Raw genomic sequence first — 11,642 nt, forward strand, 5'->3', positions numbered from 1 at the left:
CCATTTATTTTCAGAAGCAATACATTATCCAACTACATCACCCCAAGAGTTATCCAGTAAGTTTTCCAAACCTACACACACACACACAGGACTCAAGACGTTGCATCAAAGTCAAAACATTTCTTTTAAGTGGCAGTAAAGTGAGTTTTCTTATTCCCACTACATGGCCAAAGGCTTACTTATGAGGAAAATTACAGATCATTGTTGTTGTTTAAAAAAAAATCTTTGTAGCTCTATTGGTTCTGATGTACTCACCAACACTGCCTCAACTTTGCTGAAAATGGGTCCCACAGGACCAGAAACCCAAGTAGTCAGATAGGTGATCAACAACCAGGTTAACATCGTTATTATTAATTTAGAAGTAAAGCCTGAGAGTAACTACAGCCGTCACATCATTTATTATCACTCATAGCTAAAGGAAAACAATGAGTGTTGAACTTAAAGCAACGGTCTGTAACCTCTGTGTTTGGGTAATAATTTGACTCTTTTTCACTTCCTTTCCGACTAAGTCTGTCTAACCCGACCGTTTGTTTGTGGCCTGTCTGATTGTCTGAATGTTCCTGTATGTTGCTCCATCTGACCTATTTTTAGTAACGTTGAGCAATCATTTTGGTGAACACAATGCTGTCAAACTGATGGCTAGAGTTACGGCAATAAACACACGTTGAAACAAACCTTAGTTTTCCTTCATCTCAGCTTTTAGGAGGTCATTTAGCAATCTTACGCTTTTTACTTGGGACGTTAACTCACCTATAAGTCAGGTCACATGTCAGTTATTGATTGATTCCCACCAACAGATAGCTTTAAATCCATGCTGCCATGCTTCTATCACTAATAGTTCAATGTCCTCTTGGTGCAGCAACAGCAACCTCTGTTGGTAGATTTTGGTAATTTGTTGTCTTCCCCTTCACTCCTCCCTTGGTACAACTTGATTGATCTTGGATGATTTCTAATATCCTTTAACAAGTATTAATTCTAAGTTTGTACTCATAATGTGGCTACTAATCAGCAGTCTGTATGTAGTTTTATGAAGCTGTTTTTTTTTTGCTAAAACAACGCAAAAATCTATTGAGTTAATCTGCCGGTTCACCTTGAAATACGCTTCTCATACACACAAAACCATCACATATTTCACACTTCTCTTGTGTTATCTACAGTCTGTGTATGTTTTAAACCATCCTGTCAGTTTTTAATGTGATCTTAGTATGAACCTGTCTCCATGTGTAAAATGTTTTTGTCCTCCTCTACAGCGTGACTTCAGTAATCTTCGAAGCACCTTTCGTCTCCTTTTTTTCTTCCTCTTTCTTTACCTCTTCATCCTTTGTTGTTTTGCCCCTCATTCCTCCCTCATCCTCCTCCTCCCCCTCTTCCTACTCATCCAGCTGGAGGCTCCCTGAGGAAAACCTCATCCTGGCTAGTCCGGTGGGCCGACCCATTTTCCCTAGCGGGGGTGGCGGGCAGTAATACGGGTAGAAAACCTCGGGGTCCGAGTCGCTGTAGTTACCCGTGCTGCCCCCGAACATGCATAGAGAAGTGGGGCGCTCGGGCACAGGAGAGGAGTTTAGCGGGAGGTAGGTGGGTCTGGAGGGGCGTGTTAGGTGCGGGTAGTAACCAAGGGGACGAAACTCAGAGGCGGGGTTGAAGGCGGGATTCGAACTCCTTGAGAGGTGAAACTTAACATCTGGTTGGCTGGCCACACGGCGAGGCAGCCCCGGAAGAAAGCTGGAGTCGTCGCTGTAATGCCCCGCCTCGGTATGTCCAACGCCCAAGAACCTCGCTCCATTGCCTCCCGACTGATAAACCCTTGCCAATCCCAGTCCACCTGAGCCTGTGGGGCGAAGGTTCCTCCTGATTGGCGACACAGATGGAGAATCTTGGCTTAGCGGGTAGAAAGATGGCCTCGATATGCCATCCATCGTCACGTAATCTCGTCTTCTTGGCTGCGGGAAACGCTCCAGTGAAGAAACAGCGACGTAGTCTGACAAGTAGGGGTGTCTGTTGAGCGGCGAAGAACCGGCATATGGGAATGTTGGGAGGATTGGGTGGTACTGGTAGGCGGGGCTGTTTGGATAGAGAAGAACCAATTGCTGCGCTGCATCCGGGTGCGGCTGGGGGTTTGGTCGGCGCCGTGAACGGTTGCCGTAGACACCAGCTAGGCGTTGGGCTTGCCGCTGTGCCCCAATTCGTCCCCCCCTCATGTCCTCCATCACAGACGTAGAGGCAGATCTTATCTTGGGCGAGGGGGTAAATTGGTGGAGAGATGGTGAGAGGGGTGTGACCTGGACGAATGGACGGGACCTTTGGGTAACCTCAACAGATGAATGGCTTCGTCTAGCCCCTCCTCCCGCAATTTCGATGTCGTCTAGTCCCTGGTGAAGTGGGTCTAGCTCGTCTTCACTGCGGACCACCAAGGCACGACTCGACTGAGGGAACGGGTGGGAATGCTCAAACAGCTGAAAAGGTAAAACACACAAGTTCAAGTCGTCAATTTTTTTTTCCTGTATCTACAAGTGTTTTAACTGATTTCTGTAAAATGTGTTTTTTATTACTTGTTTGGAAACGTCGGTGAGAAGATCGGGGGAAGAACGACACTGTCTGGGATCGTAGTCTGACTGACAGTAAGTCCTGGTTGAAGAGAAAGGCAAGAAAAAAGAGACAATGACACTCCTTCAATAACAAAAAGTTAAACTGTAAATTCAACAGCACGAACAACAATTAGGGGATTCTGGTTAACTCTTTTTTAAGGTGGTATTTAGCATCATAATCAGGTTGTGTACCTTGATCGAGTGGTTTGATACGTTTGTCTCGTGTTGAAGAATTTGTTCTCACCTCTCAAAGTGCGAAGGCTTCTTCTCCCGGGATCCCATGCACTCCAGTAGCTGCTTCTGTGTCCGCCCACTATCACATATTAAATTAAGAATTTGGCAGAAACAGGTTACTAAAAGGAATACTACAAAGGATACCTTCTCTCCATCTCAAGAATAATCAAACCTCATTATTAACTTAGTCTTTACTCAAGACTAGTCCATAAAATGTCAGAAAATAGTGAAAAATAGATAATAGAAAATCTATCGTATGCATATTTTCAAAAAGGTACAGAAATAAAGAAATAGGCCAAAAATAGCAGGAAATAGTAGAAAACAACTGAAGTTTTTTGTGAGAACACACCTTAAGATCACAGTATCTGATTACCTGTATCTGAAGCTGGATCCTTTGCAGGACAGCAGTGTTTTGTGCATCGTCTTCGGTTCCTCAGTGAGTCTGAAGAAGGCGTGGTACTCTACACACGTTTTCCAGAACGACTTACACACATCTCGACTGGCCATGCAGAACTCCAGCGTGTCCTTACACGATGGCTGGATGGACATCACACAACAAGTGGATTAATAAATACTCCAAGGAGTTTTCAACAATCATAGTGGATTGGGCCAAGCTCACCCCAACTTTGTCATGTAGCTTGATGAGGAAATGTTTCCGTTTGAAGCTCAACTTGCGGATCTTAGCCCAGCTGAATGTGTTGATCTTGGTGTTTCCCTGGACCACGCAGAGGAAAAACATGATTAAATATGTCCGTCAGTGCTGATAAGAAGCTACAATTGAACATATTATCCCATAAAACAGTCGCTCTCTAGAAAAACAGGATATGTTTAATCTAACCTCTAACCAAACATCCTGTTTCAGTAGAATAATATCACATTAAGGAAGTAAAGGCACAAATTCATTATTCAGTTTCATGTGTCCCTTAATCTTAAACCTGATTTAATGGATTTTCTGGCTCCGTGGGGGTCGCGGAACAGACTGAAAACCCAACATTGACGTATTATTGCCCCAGAAAATTGATATTTGGGAATGTTATAGCAATTATCATGTTATTATATAAACTTATCCCACATGTTTTTTTGCGCTTTAGCAACTACATTCTCCACCTTCTGGTCACCAGTGTTGTCTCTCGGAGGGTACAGTGGGTTTTATCAGAGCATTTTTCACTGAGTGAGTTAATACTGCAAAGTTGTGGGCTGTAAAATCAAAATAATGAGCTGAAGGATGCTAAAAAAAAATCTTTGTAGAGCTGATGGGGAATTTTAAATGTAGATAATAATTCTCTTTTTATCTCTACAAGTGACCCTTTTGACATTACACATAAAACACTGTAAAACATTGATTGGAACAACTAAGGGACTCTGGGAATTTGGTCATAGGTCTTAATTAAAGCATTCATCATCTGGGGAATAAATATCTGTAACATTTCCAGGCAATCCATACAACATTTGATTTGTTTTACTCTGTACCAAAACGATTGAAGGACTACAACGATGGATTTGGTGTAATTAAGAACAGCTGCTAAGACTGTATGCCAGCAAGAGCTTTTTCTTTTCTAGCCCCCATGGAAGGTTAATCCTCATGTATATATGGAAATTTTAATGTCCTATTTATGTGTTTGTTCCTATACCTGAAAGACCAGTACTCCAGAGTGTGTGACAGACAGATTGATCCTCATCCCTTCCCCGTCGTGGGCTGGGTGAGGCCTGATGCCGTACATGTCCAGCTTCCTCGCAACCTCCAGCAGGTGGATATCCGAGTCTCCCGGAGACACACCTCTAGGGAGACAGAGAGAGAATGAGATCTGCTGGTTTATATCAACCAAATATATCCCTAATCTGACTTTACACCCATCCTACAAACATTTTATTAGTTTCTGTGTGTACCTGTGTTTCTTGTGGAATTTGATGATCTTGTGGTCAATATATTCCTGGTTGGGGACGTACTGCTTCATCTCCAGATGGTGGCAATCCAGCTCCTCGTCATAGTCCCCTAGTTCTGCTGTAACACACACAAAGAAACGTAAAACATGTTTAAATAAACTGACTGTACAATCCAATGCTTTATTAAGTAATGTTTGCCTTAGATATTGTAAAAAAGACTTAAGATAGAGAATTAAATTTGTATTTCTTGTTAAGAAGAAAAATAACTTGGGGAAATATAGGAATTGAACATGAATTTCTTAAATGTCATACAGTAGGGCTCTGATTGATTAATCATTTGTCTGTAAAAAGCCTGAGTGAAAATGCCCGTTATAATTTCCAAATCAATGAAAACCAATCCAAAATGATATTAAGTTTGGACAAATTTACTTAAAAGATACAATTAATATTAAACAATTATTCACTTATCTTAATAGTTTCCAATTACTTTTCTGTCTTCTAATCAATTACTCAATTAATCATTGCAGCTCTACTATGCACCTTAATCAATCATAATTATGACTTTGTATACATGAATTTAGTGATTGAGTGCATTTTTATGCTTACACTGCAGTATGTGAGACACCAGCAGGGCGGCGCTGTTGTCATTACAGGTCAGACTCCCATTAGACAAGTCCTGCTTTATCTGTAAGGCAAAAAGATACCTACACACACACACACACATACACACACACACACACACACACACACACACACACACACACACACACACACACACACACACAGTACGATGATCTATGGTTACAGATGTGTCTTGTTACACTGAGTTGCTACCACTACTATTACTGCAGACGACCAATAAAAGGAAAATAACAGTCTGGTCAACAGTGTTTTAAGTTTTGTGAATCAGTTTGAACGCAGTTTTCATACAAACAAGCAGACTGGTACCTGGTGAGGCCCCTCTTCAGTTGTCCCGGGTCCGGTGGGAAGAACTTGACTATAAACCGGAAGAACAGATCGTTGGTGTCTGACAGAGGTAGAAAAAGAAATGAGAGAGATACACAGAAAAAAGGAAAGAGGACGGGGGGCAGAGGGTGAAATAAGTCAAGAGATAAATGATATGATGTAAAGGAAAAGCACCAACTATAAAGCAGTCCTGTGCAGATTGATGAGAAAGAGCATGTAGATAGAAATCTGTGCATCCAAGTCAATTACGGCATATTGTATTGAAAAATGTATCTGTTTTCTAACTGGTATAATTTAGGTCTAGGGAACAATATTTCTCATTGGCAAGCACAAAATGGTAAAGTAAAACTTCCAATTGTCTCTACAACTGTAAGAAGACGACTAGGATAAACTTCTTCCATTTTGGATACTTTAAATGAAAAATGTGTGCATTTTTAATTGATGGATTATGTTGCAGGAAGCTTTACAAAAATTGTCTTAGCACAATTCTTGGTAAGTGTTGATGCCTGAGCTAATTAGTGTTAGCTAGCTATCATTAGTGGACAGTAGGCAGCTGGTTTAATGGAGGAAGAATATCTACTAATACTAACATATGTGCAAAGTAAATCTATCCTGTAGTCTCACATTCGGCCTTTCAGCTAATTCCAGCAATCTACCTTGAAGACATGCTAAATAATCGTCATTTGATTTAAAAAAAAAAAAAAAAAAAATGTTTTTCATATGACACAATAAATGCCTAAACAAAAAGGAAATATAAATAACAATGTGTTCTCTATTTCTTTCTTGTTTTTTATTTGGGCATTTTATATCTTCCGTACAAACTTGGCTTTAAAGGGTAGATTAACTGTTCAGATCTGACTGTGAACCAGCTGTGAGTTAGTGCTAATTAGGAATTTAAACACACACCTGTTGGTAATCAAGCAATTAAGTCAGCCCAAGCAACGTGTAAATTTAGACTTTTAAAAGACTTTATTCTGTGTGTGCTGTTTACTGAAGTATTATCTGTACATCGTTATGATTATTTAATTGCTGTTGGTAAGACATCCAGTATGACTTACATTTAATCTGTTTTGCCAGAGGCTTCAGTAACTCCAGCCACACCTGCAAAAAAAAAAACAACCCAAAAAACCCCAACAAGTTCATGTTAAAAAAAAATGTGTGCATGTCTGAAATAAATAAAACTATTCTTTGAGTGATTTTGTGTTTCTTACATAGTTGCCGCTGTGGTGTCTGAACTCCAGTCCAAAGTACTCTTTCTCCAGCAGCTTCAGATGTCCACACACTTTGTTGAAGAAGTCGCAACCTAAAACCTTTTGCTGAGCGAGAGAGAGAATTAAAGTGGGGGTGAGTGAGAGAGAGAGAGAGAGGGATTATTGGATTTTTTAATCGAGACTCTTGAAACTGGTGTCCAGGGACTTGGGATCTCAGACTATGTGGTGCAGCTCAATTTCTCTTTTACTAAGATCACAAGAACTTTGCATAATGAGAGTCTGTATAATGTTATATTCAGTGCTGCATCGATGTCCATTTCGTCTCAAGAGTTAATGGTGTCTTTGGTGTTAATGTGTTAAAGTCAAATTGACGCTTAGATATACGCATGTTGGCCCACGATTTAAGAATCATCTTTTTTAGATTTTGTTGTGAATAAGTCTCTTAAATAAGTTTCGAGAAAATTTAACAGTTGAAAATTAAACTTGTCATTGCTCTCTGGTGGATAAAACAATGAAAACACTGTTTCTTAAACACTTAAAACTTAAATTTGTTGTTTCTGTAAATGTTACGTTTCTGATATTTGAAGCTATTTATTGGTTGATGAATGTGTCAATATTGGTTTATTTGTGTTATAACCAAAAACACATTGGCATTAGTTGAATTACAGACATTTTTCAATGTTCTAAAAGAAATAAAAAAGGTCTTTGAGACCTTGAGACCTTCCTCCTTCCTTGACTGGCATTTGGAAAACACCTCCAACTTTTAAGAGTTAACCTAACAATGACCCTATTTTTCACCAAACCACGTGTTAACCACTTCTTAATTCGGATTCTTGTCTCCTCCGTTACTCATTTTTCATAATTTTTACTGTGATGTTAAAACAATAAATCAAAGACAAAAGAAGATATTTACAAACACCTGGAGTTTACTTCTCAAATGGTGATTTTAAAACTAATGACGGTTCCAAAAAAGCTCCGAAGTTACAGTGAAGCTTTTTAAAGGGAGTCTCTGCTCTGACTCATACAGTAATTACTCCCCTAAGATTTCTTTTCTATTTCTATCCTGCCATCCTTTCATATGATATCATTCCTTCTCTCTCTTTTCTGCTCTTTCTTCATCCTTTTAATCACACCGTTACACACGGTCAAAATTAAATTTCCTCTATCAAACCATGTTCAATGTCATATTAGCCCAGAGCTTTCTCTTTTAAAATATATAATTACTGAATTCCTCCTTAGACCGCTCTTCTACTTGTCTCTCATTCTGTCCATCCTCCCATCTTTATTTTATCCATCGATCTTTCTCTTCTCTCTCGTCCCTTTAATTACGGAGACAATCTTTGAGCATTGTTCCCTCACTGCAGCGACACCAGGTTTTTTTTTTAGAGTTTGCTGTCTGCTAGCTGGTGTTTAAGCGCTCCGACGGGGGTCACTGGACGTCCCTCATTAACTTGTCAACAGAGAGAGAGAGAGCGAGGGAGGAAGAGGAGGGATAGAGCAGCTGGAACCGATTATAAGGAGAACACAGGCCTAACCGATGATTACTGGAACAACAGAGCAGTTAGTTTAAATGGAGCAGAAATTCAACTTTAAGGTCCGATCTGCTGACTGGAAATTTTTATCAGTGGGATATGTGATGGGAAACAACGGCGAGATACAAACTGTAGTCTCAAACAGGACAGAGACAGAGTTGTTAAGTACCTTTAACTACGTCTATAATGCTAAGCTACAGCAGCAGCGGAGTGAAAACTGGTTTTAAGAAGTCAAACTGTAACATACTCTGTGTTTCTAAAGACTTTATCGTACCAAAGGCTATAATAATACTTTTAGCTCATTGTTTCTGTTTTTTTCTGGCCCTCAAATGTTGCTTTCATTAATCTTGTTTTCGACTATTTTTAGAACAAAAACTCTAAGACTAGCTGGTGAACAAAGTGGACCATGTGGCAGTTAAAACAAGACTATGTCATTTCTGCAAGACTAGTTTTAGTTTATAAATAAAATAAAAGTTTAGTTAATCAGCAATAAAGGCAATGCACAATTCAGTTAAATACAGCCCAAGATTTTTCTGCTTGCTTACTGATATTTTTCTCCTAGGATGGCAAAGACATGACCCACATTACTCTGCTTCCAATTGGTTTACCATGATCATCTTACTCTGCACAATTCAGTCAAATATAGCCCAAGATTTTGCTGCTTCTGCCTCACCTCGTTGCAATATTTTGTTTCCTAGGATGGCGAAGACATGATCTGCTCTGCTTCTGATTGGCTTCCCCTGCTCTTCTTACTCTAACCCTACTTAGTCTCACTCTACATGTCTAAATCTAATCAATACAACCAATGAAAGCAGTGAGTCCTAACCAATCAGAGGCAGAGTAGGACAAGGCATGACCTCGCCATCCTAGGAAAATAAAATTGGTCACCTGGTCTGGTGTTAGTATTGGCATATGATGGCTAATGTTACCTAATGTTAGGAAAGTTGCAACTTTTAATACATCTCTATTTCCCACAGTGTCATTTTTAATAATACCACTAGGTGGAGCCAAACTCAGAAAAGTCAAATTCTACATATAATGGCTTTAAGTGGTTTTAGTTTAATTTAACTTAGATCGAGGATGTTATTAGAAATACTATTGGGACCAAGTTTTGTTGTATTGTTTTAAATCCTATAAAAATGTGTGTTTTTTAATGTGTTCCTTTAATATATTGTTTTAAAGCCTTTTATTTCTAATAGAAAGCAATTTGAATTCCCAAGTTGTTGAAAGGTGCTGTGACTTTTGGGCTATTTACATCAAATTTACTAAAAATACACTTGAATATGTTACTTGGGTCTTTCTCTTCCCTCCATTATTTACTCTGAGTGTCTATCCATCACCCCCACTTTATGTATATCCATCCATCTCTTCTCTTTCTCCATGTCATGTCTGATCATTAATTGGGGTTTCACCCTGAAGGTTAGAAAAATCGGGGTCAGAGGAGCGAACACACACACGCACACACACACACACACACACACACACACACTGTGGCAACTTGAAACCTAATTATGTGTGTGTGTGTTTTCTCTATAACACACACTTCTACACTACCTCCGCTGTTTACCAAACACACTATATTTATCACAGAATGGGAAGGATTTATTTTTTGCCTACTTCTGTCCTCTCTTTTCTTGTATTGTTTCTATTTTTCTTTCCTTCATCTCACTCCCTCCCTCCCTCCCTCCCTCCTTCCTCCTCCTCCTCTTCTAAAGATGCTGCTAATGTCCCGGAGGCCGCTGGGAAAACGGACGGAGAAAGCATGGGCATGGAAAATGGAGCTACTTTGCAAACACAATACTGCAACCATCACACACACACACACACACACACACACACACACACACACACACACACACACACACACACACACACACACACACACACACACACACACACAGAGACATTGAGAGTCTCTTTTTAGATTGCCTCGCAGGCGACGTCACCATGTTGAAAATGCAGCTCGTCACTCTGCTTTTCTGGAGCTGATAGTAGAGCACATGCAGAGTTTACGTTCCCCATCCAGCTGTTAACTCATCACACAGCTGGCAAATATCACTGTTTCAATAAAGTAATATAATATGTGTCTGTTATATTTAAACTAAATTAAGATATTTTATTAAAATTTCATCTTAACTTCCACCCACAGTGAATCTTTCACTAGTCTTCACTTATTACAAAGGTATAAAATATAACTGATCTGAGTTATACTGAGTTATACTGAGTTATACTATCCACTTTTACAATGTTTAGTCAGGACAACGTCATGACTTCCAACTTCTAACAAGCTTTTTCTGTCAGATAATTAAACCTGGATAAATATTAGATTGTTGCAGAAGTTTGTTATGAGTTGTTTGGGGTTGCTTTTCCTTAAATTGATTTAACAAGCAAAAAAACGTGACAGTTTAAAGTTATAACATTTGTACTAATTGTAGATTTACACTTTGCTGAATTAAAATGCACTGTTCTTACAGTAATTAGTTGTACTACATATTTTCACTCATTAACTACCAGGTATGACTTTTTGCTATGTTAGGTTGATGCAACAGATTAAACTAACATTAGCTAGCGACTAAAATATGATCCATTAAAATATATGCGAATAAAAGTGAAGAGTAAAGAAAGTAATTATGGCCAAAACATTTGACCTGTCACATCATTAAAATGCTGTTTAATAATAATGTAAACTGGTAAGATTTTAAATTACAATTCACAAAAACTACAAATACACATTACTGTATCACCAGCTAGAGTTAAACCTAGCACAATAATAATGTAATAATTAAGTTTATAACTACATTAAACAAGTATTGCACCAATTGTTGAAACATATTGAGAGTAGCTGTACTCATTTTTTTACACTCAGTAACTGACAGGTATAACTTTCAGCTGGCTGTTAGCTTGAGGTTACGGACCTGTTGAAAGTGAAGACTTATAAAGAGATGTGGGATATGATGAACATGTTATTTAATTATCATGTAAACTGAGAGGATTTTAAATGGCTTAATTGCGTCTGCTAGGTTAGTATAATCTGATATTTCCCTTTCACTCCTAAATCTGTTATTTTTGGCAGCTATGCTACAGCCTCTGATACTACAGTGACTCCAGTTTACATAATTGATCGCTTTTGATTAAATACAGATGTTTCCCACAGATTTTAACATTACTTAAGTGTTTAAGTTTTTTAATGGTGCAACCCAGATTAATAAAACACAAGTTAACCAGTCATT

At 38.9% G+C, this 11,642-nt stretch overlaps 1 protein-coding gene across 1 annotated transcript in view; it reads right to left on the reverse strand.

The window, feature by feature from the left end:
* Positions 1-1,244: 1,244 nt before the first annotated feature.
* Positions 1,245-11,642, reverse strand: part of LOC134006022 (FERM domain-containing protein 7) — an 11,321-nt gene continuing 923 nt past the window's right edge. Inside the window, 11 exon segments of the mRNA XM_062445078.1 lie at positions 1,245-2,453; positions 2,550-2,625; positions 2,830-2,898; positions 3,193-3,356; positions 3,439-3,534; positions 4,451-4,598; positions 4,707-4,821; positions 5,310-5,407; positions 5,652-5,730; positions 6,728-6,869; positions 6,872-6,985. Coding sequence (XP_062301062.1) covers positions 1,245-2,453; positions 2,550-2,625; positions 2,830-2,898; positions 3,193-3,356; positions 3,439-3,534; positions 4,451-4,598; positions 4,707-4,821; positions 5,310-5,407; positions 5,652-5,730; positions 6,728-6,869; positions 6,872-6,985 — 2,310 coding nt within the window.

Source organism: Scomber scombrus, chromosome 23, assembly GCF_963691925.1.
Source record: "Scomber scombrus chromosome 23, fScoSco1.1, whole genome shotgun sequence".
NCBI classification, from domain to species: domain Eukaryota; kingdom Metazoa; phylum Chordata; class Actinopteri; order Scombriformes; family Scombridae; genus Scomber; species Scomber scombrus.